The sequence below is a fragment of the Podarcis tiliguerta genome (assembly GCF_965153285.1).
Source record: "Podarcis tiliguerta genome assembly, chromosome: 12".
Taxonomy (NCBI): Eukaryota; Metazoa; Chordata; class Lepidosauria; order Squamata; family Lacertidae; genus Podarcis; species Podarcis tiliguerta.
In genome coordinates, this window is record NC_139545.1 from 7,284,343 (window position 1) to 7,301,301 (window position 16,959).

The following is a 16,959-nucleotide window of genomic DNA, read 5'->3' on the forward strand; positions in this document are numbered from 1 at the left end:
AAGAACCTGCCAGCCTGTGACCAAATCCCAGGCAAGTTTACCCATACACAACTCCCACTGAGTTCAGTAGTGAATTTTGCTCCCTACTCAATGTGCGCAGGACTATGAAGTTTAGCAATATGTTTTTCACAATCCATTTTCTGTCTTTGTCCATTCATAATCCTTATTTTGCATTTAAAACGGCTAAGTTGCCAGATACCTTTACCTGATAATACTCACAACTTGTTCTGCCACTTCGCTTCAGATCTACCTGAAATTTTGCACCTTCTGCTAACATACAACCTTTTGAGTCTGAAACCTGAGAAAATCTTTCTTCTAACTGAGTAAATGTTCGCGTGTGTAAGTGCAGCATATTAACTACAGCTGACAAATCGAGTCATTCCTTCTTTACAAACTAAGTTCCGTTGATGCCAGACAAAGTAATCACAGCCCCACCCACAAAGCACAATATATTATTTAAACAAGGTCAAACAAAAAATGACATAGTCTATTCATAAAGCAAAGAAACAGCCTTAAATCACACATACACATATTTATTACACTTAAGTACTATACATGTCTACCTTGAAGGAAGCTCTCAAAGCACATATTTCCAAGGTATTTTCAAAGCACATATTTCCAAGGTATAGAATCTTAGCCATAGAAATGTGCTTCATCATAAAAGGCCATACCTGAGTCTCATAGTATGTCACAAATGTATTGCAGCTCAAGAAATGTACTTTTTTATTTGCAGGTAAAATATTGCAAGTTAAGCAAAGGGGGGGACGGACAATAAAATATTCAATGACTGAAAAGGAGAAGCCTCCGTGATAACTCTTCACCTGATGCCATGCTGAGCTAGTATCACACTCTTTCACTTGCTATTCAGGTTTTATGGCCACTTTTAGGCACAAAAAAATTATAATATACCGTATTTTTCGTCCTATAGGGCGCACCGGCCCATAGGACGCACCTCGTTTTTTGGGGGGGGGAAATGAATAAAAAAAAATTATTTCCCCCCCTCAGCTGCGGCTGCCACCCCAAGCCTTGCGGACACCCGCCAGAAGCAAGGGGAGCCCTCCGGAGGGCTCCCCGTGCTTCGGGAGGCAGGCTGCCGCCCCAAGCCTCGCGCGCTCAGCGGGACCTCCCGTCGGGCGCGCAAGGCTTGCGGACACGCCCTGAAGCACGGGGAGTCCTCCGGAGGGCTCCCCGTGCTTCGGGCGGGAGGCTGCCGCCCCAAGCCTCGCGCGCTCGGCGGGACCTCCCGTCGGGCGCGCAAGGCTTGCGGACACGCGCCCGAAGCACGGGGAGTCCTCCGGAGGGCTCCCCGTGCTTCGGGTGGGAGGCTGCCGCCCCAAGCCTCGCACGCTCGGCGGGACCTCCCGTCGGGCGCGCAAGGCTTGCGGACACGCGCCCGAAGCACGGGGAGTCCTCCGGAGGGCTCCCCGTGCTTCGGGCGGGAGGCTGCCGCCCCAAGCCTCGCGCGCTCGGCGGGACCTCCCGTCGGGCGCGCAAGGCTTGCGGACACGCGCCCGAAGCACGGGGAGTCCTCCGGAGGGCTCCCCGTGCTTTGGGCGGGAGGCTGCCGCCCCAAGCCTCGCGCGCTCGGCGGGACCTCCCGTCGGGCGCGCAAGGCTTGCGGACACGTGCCCGAAGTACGGGGAGTTCTCCGGAGGGCTCCCCGTGCTTTGGGCGGGAGGCTGCCGCCCCAAGCCTCGCGCGCTCGGCGGGACCTCCCGTCGGGCGCGCAAGGCTTGCGGACACGCGCCCGAAGCACGGGGAGTCCTCCGGAGGGCTCCCCGTGCTTCGGGCGGGAGGCTGCCGCCCCAAGCCTCGCGCGCTCGGCGGGACCTCCCATCGGGCGCGCAAGGCTTGCGGACACTCGCCCGAAGCACGGGCAGTCCTCCGGAGGGTTCCCCGTGCTTCGGGCGGCAGGCTGCTGCCCGCAAGCCTTGTGAGCCCGTGGGAACTCCCACAGGGCTTGCAAGGCTTGCGGATAGCTTCCTGAAGCCTGGAGAGCGAGAGGGGTCGGTGCGCACCGATGCCTCTCGCTCTCCCGGCTTCAGCGAAAGCCTGAATTCGCCCCATAGGACGCACGCACATTTCCCCTTCATTTTTGGAGGGGAAAAAGTGCGTCCTATGGGGTGAAAAATACGGTATATCTATATGCACTCCGTGCAGGCACTAACAAAATTTGTCCTACTTCTGAACTTAAAGCCAGGGTGGATAAAAAGCAATGATTTAAATAAATAAATAAAAATCAGATTTTTTTTCCAATGGGATTTTTTTTAATTTCAATGGGATTTTAAAAATAAAATGCTTTTGGAGGAAAAATCTTTCTAAAGATAGTTTTCTATTTAAGTTACATTATAGTCCAAAGGTTATTAATCGGGAAATAATGATTTCTTTTTCATGTGTGCTAAAACTCAGTCTAAGTTTCTTTTAAAAAAACCAAAACTGTTTAACCACATCAGTTAACAAACATGGATACATATGCTATAATGTTATTGTTTTAGTTAAATATTATTTTTTCCTTCTAATAAAGTACAGCAGAAAAGTTGTCCAAATGTAAACAGTTAACTTATTAAACCTCACAATAATTTCATAATTATCTGTCTATGTACTTCTAATAGTATAACCAAATCAGTAATTTTTGATATAACTGTAAAAACTACTCTGAAAATTTATTATTCCAAAAATGAAACCTTCATCTGGTTGTAAACATTAAGTTTATACCAGCAAGAATGAGCCTTTCTGTAAAAAAAAAGATTTAAATCAAGTCTTACTGACTAGTGATTTAAATCATAATTTAAATCGATATCATTTATACCAAATCCACCCTGGTCAAAGCTCATCTTGTCTAACTTCAGCAGCAGAGAGGGCTCTGTGACAGGAGCATTCTTTCAAGAACATTCATTTCAGATGACAACCTTTTAAAGTCCCTCTCACTGCCCCATTCCCTTATTTAATGCCTTCCACAAGCAAGTAAAAAGATAATTCTGCCGGCATATGTGTCTAACGCCACAGAGGTGATCCCAGACCTCATTTTACTTACCTCCATCCACAGGACTGCATGGCAAGACCTATAGCTTTACTCCCTAGTAAGTATTGTTTAGGATTATTTCACAGAATGATAGAATTGTAAATTTGGAAGGGGCTTTGAAGCCCATCTAATCCAACTCCCTGCAATGCAAGACTCTGTCGCCCCATGTGGGACCTGAACCCGCAACCCTGAGTCTCATGCTCTGTTACAGACTGATGGTAGCTATCCTTCCTCAAACAAGCAAACTAAAACCTGCACTCCACAGCCATTATTATTATTATTATTAGTTCAATTTGCATACCGCCCTTCATCCCATGATCTCAGGACGTTTCGCAGCGTCAAAATGCAAAGTCGAATGAAATCAAGGATGCTGCTGTAATGCACATTTTCCTTTTGAGGCTGTGTCACATGCAAGCAGGTGTAAACAGGACCAGCCTGGGCCAACAACAGAAACCCTCCTTTTGAGTTGGAGGTGTTGTTGTGTGTGGTGTTTTTTTTTTTGGGGGGGGGGAATCATCAAGCGGTGTGCAAATTATCCACAAAATAAATAAATAAATAGGCCAAGCGGTTTAAACAAAACAAAACAAAACCTCGCCTTGCCCAAGGCGAAAAGGCACCTCCGCAATTGTTCTCTTTCTGGCTGATATATAACCAGAAGGTTGGTGGTTGGAGCCCACGCAGCAAGGCGGCTGTGGCTGGGCAGGATCCGTGCACTGCAATGGGGTCGGTCTAGATGACTCTTGGGACTCCCTTCCAAGTCTCTCACGCGTGAAAGGGGGGAGCCCCGGGTGACGAGGCTTAAGGGAAGGAGAGGGGAGAGGAGAAGAAGGAGAGCCCTCCTCACCTGGCAGCCCTTCTTGTGGTGGAAGCCGACCACCGCGATGTGCAGCACGGGCCCCCTGGAGCCGCGGGGGTGCAGGTCGCCCTTGGAGCTGCCCCTTCGCTCCATGAAGGAGCCCGGGAGCAGAAGCAGCGCCGCCGCCGCCGCCGCCGGAGGAGGAGGTTGTTTACCGGCGGGCTACGGGCGCCGCTTCCTTCCGCGGCCGGCCTCGCCAGCCCGCCGGCGCCCGTCCTCTGAGCATGCTCCCTGGCCGCCGAGCACGCCCCGTAGCGGCCGCCGGGGGAGAGAGAGAGACGCCGGGCCCCGCGGAGGGGAGAGCGGGCCCTGCCGGCGAGGCCTCAATGGCGCGCGGGAGCCAGGGCCGCCTTACGGGCGCGCGAGGCCGGAGCAGGAGGAGGAAGAGGCGGCGGCTGCTGCTGCTGCTGCGGGGAGCCGAAGGGAAGCTGCCAAAACAGGGCGGCCGCCTTCCCCGGTTACCTCAGGATGGTTCCTCCTGGCAACCGGCGGCCAGGGCTCTGTTCTTAAAGGTGCAGCCCGTCGGAGAATGCCAAACCTCCCCGCCCCAAACCTCAGGGGAGCCCAGTGTAGTCTCAGAGGAAAGAGAGAATGAATGAATAAATCTTTATTTGCAAAACAACAATATACAAATAACAGAAATAAAAAGTCGATTATATAAGGACTTTAGGGTCCTGAATCAGCAGTCAAATGGTGGACCTGATTATGATTGCCCCAGCTAAAAACCTTGCAACCTTCGCTGTCATCTTGTCATCTTGATCTGCCAAGAGAAAGGACACTGGGGCAGTGGTTGGGCGACCCGGAATCAGTGGTGTAGCGTGGGTTGTCAGCACCCGGGGCAAGTAATTTGCGCCCCCTAACCCGTGGAGCCAGGTAGGGGCAGAGAGCTGCGAGTGCGACCGCCCCCCCCAAGATGTTGCGCCCGGTGCAGCCTGCACCCCCCACGCTACGCCACTGCCCGGAATGGACAATAAAAGAGGGGCGATAACCTCATTCCTCAAGTCTTTATAAAGAGTGCAAGCCAGGAGGGCATACGCCACCGATTCGGTACTGCCATCTCCCCAGGGACATAAGCGTTTTTCGTGTGGAAACTGTTGGAACTGTCCCTTGAGTACACCCGAGGGCAAGACATTCAATCTTGTAAGAGTAAAAGCATGTCTATATTTTAGAATTGCTAGGTTATGCAGATAGGGTGCCAGATGGGCGAAATGGGAAGGTGGAAAATAGTCATACCATGGGCAAAATTTCCTTATTGTGGCCAAGTTGTTCTGACGCTCGACATCATTTAGGCGCAGACAAATTAGACTGTTTGCTTGAAGTAGCCCCAGAGGCTTGCGCATTTCTTTCTCTATCACGATTGTACATCGCCTTTTTTTATGCTAAGGAGGTTCTCCCCCTCCCCCTGTTGTTGTCCTCGCAGTAGCAACCCTGCATAGGTGCCAGGGCCCTGGAGCACCCACAAAATTTCCCATGAAGGTGCCAGGCACCCACGGATTTCTTTTTTCTTTCTTTTTTAAATAATTTTATTTCGTTTTACAAAACCAACCACACAATTAACATTCTTGAAAACACTGCAAATAAAACAAGATTCTTTTGAATCTTAGGACTTCCCTCCTTCCCTCCAGGAATTCTGAAAATCACCCACAGACTTTGGTGCCAGGGCCATGCACAATGTTGCATGGCACCCACGGCCCCGGGGACCCATGGTTGCGGGGCCAAGCTGGCATTCCTGCAACCCTGTGAGGAAGGTTAGGCTGAGTGATAGTGGTCAGCCCAGGGTCACCCAGGGTGCTTCATGGCTGAGTAGGGACAGTGGCGTAGCGTGGGTTGTCAGCACCCGGGGCAAGGCAAGTAATTTGCGCCCCCTAACCCGGGGCAAGGCAAGTAATTTGCGCCCCCCCGCCCGCTGCACTGTCCCTCCCCCAGATAGTCCCTCGCTCTCTCTCCGCACCGCACCGCACGCCTGGCACCCTCCCCTCCACAGTGGGCGGCGACCCGGCGGCTCGGATCGGATTCGCACAGCCAGCACTGCAGTGAGAGAGAGTGAGTGAGACAGGTAGGGGCAGAGAGCTGCGAGCGCGAGCGCACCCCCCCCAGATGTTGCGCCCGGTGCGGCTGGCCCCCCCCTGCACCCCCCACGCTACGCCACTGAGTAGGGACTCAGTTTCAACCACTATGCCACACTGGCCAATATCGTCATCTTCACTGTATGCCGCCTGTCCATAGTGCTCAAGGCAGCTTGCGAAATGGGAAGATTAACCACAACGGCCAGAGTTATGGGTATCACGTGGCAAGACAGAGCTTTGGACAAAGTCTCTCTCCCAAGTCCACATTCCCAGCATGTTCACAGTCCTGTCTCAGCAACATCTATGCTGGCTTGGTCATATCCACAAAATGAACATGTGGACATGTTCCTATTGGAGAGCTGGCTGACCAACTCCGCATTACAAAGATGTCTGCAAACATGACATGAAGGCTGGCAACATCATCCCTGCCATGTGGGAATCCCTGTAGGCAGCCCTGTACAGGGAAGTTCTTTATGTTTGATGTTTTACTGTGTTTGATGTTTTAATTTGCTGGAAGCTACCCAGAATGGCTGGGGCAACCCAGTTGGATGGGTGGCATATAAAAAAATAATATTATTACTACATACCAATACTACTACTATAGACAAATGCACTGCCTTTGTGGGTTCTCTCGCCACATACACAACAAGAGGTTGCGGTGGTTAGGAGGCTGGGCTTGTGCTTTGCTTTCCATCATTTGCCTCCCTTCAATTAAGTTAACTGATTCTCTTTCCTCTCTCAGCAGATAAAATTGGTGGGTGGGGGCCATTAAGTGTATGGTTATAGCACAGGTCAGGGCACAAGTGTGACATCTGGCCAATGAAAATCAGCACACTTGTTTAATGTTACATTAAAAGGTAGCCCTATAACTGGCATAGAGAGAAAGTGGCTTGAAGGAAGCCAGTTGTATGCTACTGCTTACAAGGCATGCATTATTACATATAGCACTAGAAAAATTGTCACCTTTGGTACTATGGATTAAAAGCTGGCAGTTTACCAGCAACATGGGTACATCTAGGGGATATATACTAGCATCAGTTGGTAAAAGGTAAAGGTACCCCTGCCCGTACGGGCCAGTCTTGACAGACTCTAGGGTTGTGCGCCCATCTCACTCAAAGAGGCCGAGGGCCAGTGCTGTCCGAAGACACTTCCGGGTCACGTGGCCAGCGTGACATCGCTGCTCTGACGAGCCAGAGGCACACACGGAAACACCGTTTACCTTCCCGCTAGTAAGCGGTCCCTATTTATCTACTTGCACCCAAGAGTGCTTTCGAACTGCTAGGTTGGCAGGCGCTGGGACCGAACAACGGGAGCGCACCCCGCCGCGGGGATTCGAACCGCCAACCTTTCGATCGGCAAGCCCTAGGCGCTGAGGCTTTAACCCACAGCGCCACCCGCGTCCCACTGGCATCAGTTGGTACCCATAGCAAAAAAATAAGAACCAGACTAGAGCTTATTTACTCTAGTTGTCCTGTCATCAGTCTAGCGCAGGATTTCCCAAACTTGGGTCGCCAGATGTTTTTGGACTACAATTCCCATAATCCCTGGCCCTGCTAGCTACAGATGGTGGGCGTTGTAGTCCAAAAACACCTGGAGACACATATATCCCATGGCCGGACTGCTCGACCCGCAGCAGTCTTCTAAGTGTGGAAGTGGAGAGCAGATAAGAATGCAGGCTTGACCCTGACTATATATTATACATAGCAAAGCCCGTGGCCTTTTAGCTTGTTTGGGAAACCTCATTGCAAATGCCACTTGTTGTATTTAGGAAGGGCAGGTACAGGACTTGAGTGGGTACTGACTGCTTTACTAATCTCCAAGGTTAGAACACAAAACGACGGGCTAAAATCCATCTTTTTGACATGCTGCAGATTTTAAAAACGGGTGGATAACGCAACCCATATTTTAAAGGCATGCAACCCTCGGAGGCCTGATGCTTGTGCATTTTCAGAACTCCGGCCTTTCGAGTCCTCCTTCGGACATAATCCAAGCGCCCCAGATTTTCCATACTAGGGTCAATCTAGGAACAGGTGGGTGAAAAGATACCCTTGAGCATGCACAGAGCGCCTTCTCCTTTAGGTCTTTGGAGGCAATAAAAAGTGTTCCAGGAGATGCGTTTCGGATATAAAGCAAGGTACGCTTTAAAAAAAAGAAACAAACCAGAGTAGGGCTTAGCTTTTAAAGTTAGCGCTCGGTCGTCACGTGCCCCTCGGCCTCGACTTGCGCCGGGACTCCTTCCCGAGGGCTTTCCTAGTTCGATTGCTCTCATATCGATTCGCTGAGTCTGCTCAAGCTAGAATAGAACAGTGTCTGCTCTGTTATGAGTGGCCGGGGACGCAAGAGCCCGCCTCCCACGGCATTTATTTATTTATTTTTCGAACCAGTGAGCAATAAGAGGACGGCGGACTCGATTGGTCAGGCCTCGCGGCAAAATGGCGGCCAACGCGACTACCAACCCGTCTCAGCTTCTGCCTCTTGGTAAATGAATGGCGGGCGCTAGTCTCTGAGCGGTGTAGCCGGGGGAAAGGGATAAAGAGAGGGAGGGAGGGGAAATGGGGGGGGGAGAAGTGGGGTGGGGAGGGGAGAGAGGGTTGAAATGGGTTGGGGCAAGATGTGGGAGGGGAAGTGGGGTGAGGGAGAGGGGGGAAATGGGGTGGGGAAAGGGAGAAATGAGTTGGGGCAGGGTGGGGGAGAGGGGGGAAAATGGGGTGGGACAGGGAGGGGAGGGGGAATAGGGTGGAGAAATGGAGAGGGCTGAGGGAGGGGGAAATGGGGTGGGGGAGAGGGGGGAAATGGGGTGGGGAAAGGGAGAAATGAGTTGGGGCAGGGTGGGGGAGAGGGGGAAAATGGGGTGGGACAGGGAGGGGGAGGGGGAATGGGGTGGGGAAATGGAGAGGGCTGAGGGAGGGGGAAATGGGGTGGGGAAAGGGAGAAATGAGTTGGGGCGGGGGGGAGAGGGGGGAAATGGGGTGGGACAGGGAGGGGGAATGGGGTGGGGAAATGGAGAGGGAGGGGGAAATAGGGTGGGGGAGAGGGGGAAAATGGGGTAGGGAGAGGGAGGGGAAAATGGGGTGGGGGAGAGGGGGAAAATGGGGTAGGGAAAGGGAGAAATGAGTTGGGGCAGGGGGGGAGAGGGGGAAAATGGGGGGGACAGGGAGGGGGAGGGGGAATGGGGTGGGGAGGTGAAATGGAGAGGGCTGAGGGAGGGGGAAATGGGGTGGGGGAGAGAAGGGAAATTTGGTGGGACAGGGAGGGGGAGGGGAAAATGGGGTGGGGGAGAGAGGGGGGAGGATGAGGGAGATGAGAGAAGGTGTGGGGGGCAAGTGCAGCATTTGTACGTGTGGCATCATGGCCACATACCTGGGGCAAAGTTACACACAGCATGGAGAGGAGGGTTCTTTCCTCTCTCATGGCACCAGAACTCATGGGCATCCAATGAAACCGAATGTTGGAAGATTCGGGATGGATAAAAGGAAGCATTTCTCCACGCAGCGCAGTTAGTTCAGCTGTGGAACTCACTTCCACAGGAGGCAGCGATGGCCCACAATCTGAACGGCTTCTAAAGAGGATTGGACATATTCACGAAGGATAATAAGCTTAGCAATGGCTACTAAGTGCAGTGGCTGTGCTCTGCCTCCACAGCTGCAGCCAACAGTGCTCCTCAATGCTAGTTGCTGAAAACCAGGAAAGGTTCAGAACTGAAATCACATTAAAATTTGAGACTCTAGCAATCCTTTTATTTTGTATATGATCATAGTCACCTCCCCACTGCATCTTTTGAACTTTGGGATTATTTAATTGACCCACTGGATTTATTTAATGATGTAATATGCTAGTGTCCCCTGCTATTAAGATTGCTTTTAGTTTTGGATACAGACGGTTTTGTAAATGAAGTATGTTTAAAATCATTGGTAACTGAAAACACATCTTGAAGAAATGCTCATACATTTGTACATACATTAGTAACTGCTAATTAAATGATTTTTCTGATTAACAGAGCTGGTGGACAAGTGCATAGGCTCACGAATTCACATCGTGATGAAAAGTGATAAAGAAATTGTTGGCACACTCCTAGGATTTGATGACTTTGTCAGTATCCTTTACAGGAAATAATGTGGAAGCTTTTGACAGTTTGCTTTTTGGGTTGTGTGGGTTTTTTTTTTGTTTTTGTTTTTTTGTTTTTGTTTGGTAAGCAGCTGTTTAAAATAATGTTCCCCTGGAAAGGGAGTTATTCTGGTGTTTTGAATTGGATAAAAGTAGATCTACATTTAGGTTCGTACCTTTGGTGGTTTGCACTGCAACTGTGCCAGTTCATTTGCAGCCACTGGGCTTCTGCGATTACTGTGTCTGCAGTACTGACAGATGGTGCCTGTACATAATGGATGGGGTATTATATCCTCATCCTGCAGATTGTGCTGGATAATATCACTCCTCACAATTGGCCATACTGAATGGGACTGATGGGGATTGGAGTCCAACAAGATCACATATTCCCTACCCCTGTTGTACATCATTCTTCCAGGCTGCAAGCCTAGTACCTATTGCACATGCTCTGAGACACTTGTGTGACAGCCATGTATTCTATGAACAGGGCCTAAACCTTGATGATATAAAAACACTGTTAGCCCTCTTAGATATCTACTCATCTAATGAATGCAGGGGAAAATGTGAATCACTACTTTTGTAGTAACATTTTCCCTTGACATGGGACGCGGGTGGCGCTGTGGGTAAAAGCCTCAGCGCCTAGGGCTTGCCGATCGAAAGGTCGGCGGTTCGAATCCCTGCGGCGGGGTGCGCTCCCGTTGTTCGGTCCCAGCGCCTGCCAACCTAGCAGTTCGAAAGCACTCCCGGGTGCAAGTAGATAAATAGGGACCGCTTACTAGCGGGAAGGTAAACGACGTTTCTGTGTGCAGCTCTGGCTCGCCAGAGCAGCGATGTCACGCTGGCCACGTGACCCGGAAGTGTCTCCGGACAGCGCTGGCCCCCGGCCTCTTGAGTGAGATGGGCGCACAACCCTAGAGTCTGTCAAGACTGGCCCGTACGGGCAGGGGTACCTTTACTTTCCTTGACATCAGGCTTAAGACATGGTATTGGAAGATGTTACAGAATTGTAAGTATGGCTGCTTCTGGCTTTCAATCTCAGCGCATTTTGTACCAACAGTTGTCTTTACTTTCACTCACTCTTCAGAACTCGCTCCCTTGACCTCCCACACTTGCACATAGGCTGACAATATTATCTCATTTTGTGAGGCATGCTGTAATACTGTTCACCAGTTTTCAGGAAAAGCAGAATGTAATTCTCCAAAGGTGAGAGTGGAGCATTGTATTAGTGGTACGAGGCACCAGCTGGGGAACCCCCAAGGCTCAGAGCCCGGGGATTGGTAGTGGGACTATGATAAGTGGTCAGAGGGGAAAGAGGGAGCAGACTAGGAGGAGGAGGTGTCAGAAGCTGAAGAGGTAACAGGGTTTAGTGAGCAGGAAGAGGCTGGTGCAGAGAGCAGTCCAGAATTGGGGCTGGAGAGGAGGGGGCCCAGGAAACAGATGAGGTGGACCTCTGAAGAAGCCAGGGGGTCTCCCCCTCCTATTGTGACCTGCTCCCCTCCCCCCAGTCTCCCAGGACCAAAAGAAGTACAGTGGTGCCCCGCAAGACGAATGCCTCGCAAGACGGAAAACCCGCTAGATGAAAGGGTTTTCCGTTTTGGAGGTGCTTCGCAAAACAAATTTGCTATGGGCTTGCTTCGCAAGACGAAAATGTATTGCGAGTTCCTGCAGGGTTTCCCCCCCCCTTTTTTCCCAAGCCGCTAAGCCGCTTACCAGCTGATCCGCTAAGCCGCTAATAGCGCTAATCCGCTAAGCTGCTAATGGGCTTGCTTCGCAAGACGAAAAAAACCGCAAGACGAAGAGACTCGCGGAACGGATTCTTTTCGTCTTGCAAGGCACCACTGTATGAAGGTGGTGGAGCAGGGACAGACACATCAATGGAGTCTCAGATTGCTTGGGAAGGACCCAGGGGAGGTGAAGACATAGGCAGCTGTGGGAAGGCAGGGACCTTCAGTCCTCACAACTGCCTCATTGAGGCAAGATCTACTGGGAAGAGTTGTTGTGTTCACTAGGCTTGGCCTCCTGAGCTGTTTGTTTCTTTGAATGAAGAGTTAACTTCATTGATGCTGTGTGAGTTATTATTATCCTGCTCTTGGCACCTGCCTCCTGACACTGGGGTGCTCCTTTCTAAAAATCCCCAGACTACTGTGGCAGCATCTTTCAGAGGTACTCATTCCTTACTTTTCACGTTAGCTACTGTATAAGGGTATAATTGCAACAACTCTCCTTCCCATGCTATTCTAGGAAAGTACCAATTGCAGAACAATGTTGGTAGGATTGCTGCAATTATTTATCTTACCAGTTTTCCCCTTCAGGGACATTTGGGTACTCTGGTGTGGAGAGTAGCAGTCTCTCATCAGATAATTAAGACTTGAATGAAAAATAGGTAGCTAGTTTCATCAAACTTTCTAGTTTTGTATCCTTTTTTCTGTTTGTCTTGTGTTCAACAGTGAGATCACACCTGAAGGACGAAGAATTACAAAGCTAGACCAGATTTTGCTAAATGGAAATAACATAACAATGGTAAGGAATTCTTCTTACATTTCTGCCCCTAGTTAATTCCTGCTAGCTAGGCCAAACTGTAGTTAACTGTGGAAGCTTGGTTAATTCAGAAACTGTTGTCAGAAACTGAAACAGAATCCAATAAAATACCAAAAAATGGTGGTATCCTAAAAAAGAACTGAGATGTTGCATGTTCTGAATCAGGGAGGTGGAGATATGGCCTATTTTGGGTGGGGGTCTCAATAAATGTAAAACAAGGGAATATAAACTATTCTAATGTAATTTATTTACAGACACGTGCATATAATCTTTTTTGACCTGAAAAATTCAAGGTGGCTTATACAATGGCCTGCTTCACACAACATGCTAAGCCTAACCCTGACTTGGTGAGAACGTTGGGGGGGGGTCCCCAGAGGCAAGCTCACAGCTGCCTTGCTGCTCCTTCATCCTTTTTGCTGCCAAGATTTGGTTTAGATTACCATCTGCACCAGAGCTTGCAGCTAAGTTCTCTCCCCAGTAACCGTGAGCTATAACCAAGTGTGAACCTCGTTTGGCTTAGTGTGTTGTATGAGCCAGACTGCAAATGGTGGGAGGAATCTTGCTACGCTGCCTGGATAGTCAGGGGGTGGCTCTGCCAGACAAGCCAACAGAACTGATCTTGCTGAGCATATTTCTGTAGCTCCATCCTTGAGAGAGGGTAGAATGGTTGTACGTAACTTTTCTAGATGAAATGCTCATGTTCTTCATCTTTTCATGTGAACTTTCTTTCAGCTGGTTCCCGGAGGAGAAGGACCAGAAGTGTAAATAAAGTCATATGTCATCATTGAAGACTTCCTGTTAAAGCTTGTGTAGGAATATATTGATGAACCTGATGCGTTTTTTATTTTTTACATTTATATAAAGGCAAATTTCCATTTCAGGAAAAATGCATCGTTAACAAAGACTTTGTAAGTTAAAATCATGACTTTGTTGTAAAGGCAAAATTAACTTGCTGTTCAGAGCAAGGCAATAAAGAGGGTTTTTTTTAATAACCGTATTGAACACAGTTGTTGTTTTTGTAACTCTGGCATTTTAGATGTCAGATAAAACCAGAAATTTTGAATGGTTCTGGGTCAGGCTGCTTAGAGCAGGTTATGAGCTGGTTATAAATATTTCTTACTTTTTATCTATATTGTACGTGAGCTGGTTAAGCTGTGGTTCATAATGTGTGGGGAAATTGTTTTCTCATGCATTTCTCTCCAGCTTCCTCGTCCCCACAGCCTAGAGTTTTAGGCTGTGATAGTAAATACCTTGCTAAAATACCTTGTGATTTTATTTCCTTTAGATGAAAACAAATGTTAACAGCTCAGTAGGCTGAGATAAAAATAACTAAAAGGAAGAGATTTCTATCGTCAAATTCTTATCATATTGTACCAATTGCTCAATATCATTCACTGTTAAAACACTTTTCTGCCTTGCCATAGAAGTGGCCTGTCTAATTAAAAGATGTTCTCAGGAACCAAATAAAGTACAGTGGACTCTCGCAGTGGTGTAGCGTGGGGGGTGCAGGGGGGGCCGGCCACACCGGGCGCAACATCTGGGGGTTAGGGGGCGCAAATCCACGGGTTAGGGGGCGCAAATTACTTGCCTTGCCCCGGGTGCTGACAACCCACGCTACGCCACTGGACTCTCGGGTTGCGAACGTGATCCTTTTGGAATGCATGTTCGCAACCTGAAGCGATGCGTGTGTGCACACATGGGTTGCGATTCAGCGCTTCTGCACATGCGCACAGCGCAATTTAGCGCTTCTGTTCCGGTACTGTAACCTGTAACCTGTAACAGTAACCTGTTCCGGTACTTCCGGGTTTCAGTGGTCCGTAACCCGAAAAAACGCAACCTGAAGCATCTGTAACCCGAGGTATGACTGCATATGGAAGGAAGAAAATGTACCTGTATCCTTTAAACAACAGACACCACAGTTAATTCCTATATTTAAAGCAATTCCAAACTGGTCTCATATTACAGTGGTACCTCAGGTTACATACACTTCAGGTTACATTCGCTTCAGGTTACAGGCTCTGCTAACCCAGAAATAGTACCTTGGGTTAAGAACTTTGCTTCAGGATGAGAACAGAAATCTGTCTCCGGCGGCGCGGCAGCAGTTGGAGGCCCCATTAGCTAAAGTGGTGCTTCAGGTTAAGAACAGTTTCAGGTTAAGAACGGACCTCTGGAACGAATTAAGTACTTAACCCGAGGTACCACTGTACAATGTTATCATTATTCATAGAATTGCTGATTGGAAAGGTACCATGAGGGTCATCTAGTCCAACCCCCTTGCACTGCAGGAATCTTTTGTCCAACATAGGGCTCAAGCCAACGACCGTGAGATTTAAGAGTCTCATTCTCTACCCAGGGGTCAGCAAACTTTTCCAGCAGGGAGCCAGTCCACTGTCCCTCAGACCTTGTGGGGGGCCGGATTATATTTTGGGGGAAACCCCCCGAATGAATTCATAACCCAGAGATGCATTTTAAATAAAAGGACACATTCTACTCAAGCACACTGATTCCTGGACCGTCTGCGGGCCGGATTTAGAAGGCAATTGGGCCAGATCTGGACCCCGGGCCTTAGTTTGCCTACCCATGGATTGAGGTAAAATAAGCACAAAAAGCCTGGTCATATATGCTTACTCTGCATTTATTTATTTTTAAGTAGCTTTCCACACAGAAACAATGCAAATATTTCCTCTTAAAAAATATTACTGCAGTCAGTATATGAGAGATTTTTTAGTGTTTTAACAAAGCCAGCTTTCCATTCCTAAATGCATTTACTTGGAAATTGGTTTACTGATTAGATTTAATGCTAAAGTTTTTTCCTTACAGTTGTGCTGTTCAGCTTACATTTCTAGTTAACCGGAGGGAATTGAGAGAGAGGCCTTGTCTGTAGACAGTTTGTGGCATTAGAAATTAGTGATAAGAAAGGTGAAGTTACTATGCAGGATAACTAGAGTTTAGTTTTCCATAGAGACACAAACGAACAGTTTTCAGACTAAAGAGCGTCTTTTAAAAATGCACTCAACAAGATGTTAGATCTTGCTGTATGGAATCTTGTGCTGCTTTAATTAAGCAAAAATTGCAAACTGAAGGAAGTTTATTCTACTTGTTGCCTGGAATTCTGTTCACTGTATCTATAGGCTTTGAAGCAGACTAGGAGGCGGTTGCCTCTGTCAGTAAAAGGGGACTTCTTTTCACTGCCCTTCTGGTGGCAACCCTCCATGTCCACTGAAAAGCCCTCCCAAAGACTGACCTCAAAGCATAGTGAGATGGAACAAGGAAGGAAAATTGGGGGGGGGGGGAACTCCTTCCCTGTATGTGAAAGTGCCTTCAGATCTAAGCTACCGTATTTTTCGCTCTATAAGACGCACCAGACCACAAGAAGCACCTAGTTTTTGGAGGAGGAAAACAAGAAAAAAAATATTCTGAATCTCAGAAGTAAGAACAGCAAGAGGGATCGCTGTGCAGTGAAAGCAGCAATCCCTCTTGCTGTTCTGGCTTCTGGGATAGCTGCGCAGCCTGCATTCGCTCCATAAGACGCACACACATTTCCCCTTACTTTTTAGGAGGGGAAAAGTGAGTCTTATAGAGCAAAAAATACGGTACATTGGTTTGCTAATTTATTCTTTCCACTGGTATTCTTTCCACTAGAGGGAGCCGATGGAAGTTAGCATTTTAACTGAACTAGGCGGCTTTAAAACAATGCTCTTGAGTCTGAACCATAAGAGAGTTCATGGAAGAGGGGAAGTTTTGTCTTGCCCAAACTTGCATATAAATCCATTCATGCTTCTTCCCGTAATCTCCAGTTTATGCTTCTTAATTGCTTCATTAAAATATTTTCTTTGAAAATTCATACTTCTACTAAGTACTTGTTTGTCATCTGTACTGACTGCATTAATGTTCACATTGTCAGTTGATGGAAGCAAAGTAGGATGCTATAACTGAATTATTAATTCCCCCCCTCCCCCCAATTATAGGAAGTTGTTTAGTGGGAGCTACTTGAGTGAATATACAAAAGTATAATATCAGGGCCAAAAGACATGTGGCACATGTGCTAAAAATTAGACATGATGAGATTCCATCCTTGCTACAATCCAGTGTATACATAAGGTAAAGGGGCCCCTGACCGTTAGGTCCAGTCGTGGCCGACTCTGGGGTCATCTCGCTTTATTGGCCGAGGGAGCCGGCGTACAGCTTCCAGGTCATGTGGCCAGCATGACTAAGCCGCTTCTGGCGAACCAGAGCAGCACATGGAAACGCCGTTTACCTTCCCGCCGGAGTGGTACCTATTTATCTACTTGCACTTTGACGTGCTTTCGAACTGCTAGGTTGGCAGGAGCAGGGACTGAGCAACGGGAGCTCACCCCGTTGCAGGGATTCGA

At 48.7% G+C, this 16,959-nt stretch overlaps 2 protein-coding genes across 2 annotated transcripts in view; one reads left to right on the forward strand and one right to left on the reverse strand.

The window, feature by feature from the left end:
* The window catches only part of AVL9 (AVL9 cell migration associated), a 38,203-nt gene extending 33,828 nt beyond the window's left edge, over positions 1-4,375 (reverse strand). The window contains exon 1 of the mRNA XM_083407064.1: positions 3,867-4,375. Coding sequence (XP_083263190.1) covers positions 3,867-3,971 — 105 coding nt within the window. The 5' untranslated portion in view covers positions 3,972-4,375. The remainder of the gene's footprint in view (positions 1-3,866) is intronic.
* Positions 4,376-8,276: 3,901 nt separating this feature from the next.
* On the forward strand, positions 8,277-13,578 carry LSM5 (LSM5 homolog, U6 small nuclear RNA and mRNA degradation associated). The gene is made up of 5 exons (XM_083407177.1): positions 8,277-8,422; positions 9,942-10,037; positions 11,027-11,054; positions 12,496-12,568; positions 13,319-13,578. The coding sequence occupies exons 1-5, from the start codon at positions 8,377-8,379 to the stop codon at positions 13,349-13,351; spliced, it is 276 nt and encodes a 91-aa protein (XP_083263303.1). The 5' UTR covers positions 8,277-8,376; the 3' UTR covers positions 13,352-13,578.
* The last annotated feature ends 3,381 nt before the right edge of the window (positions 13,579-16,959 follow it).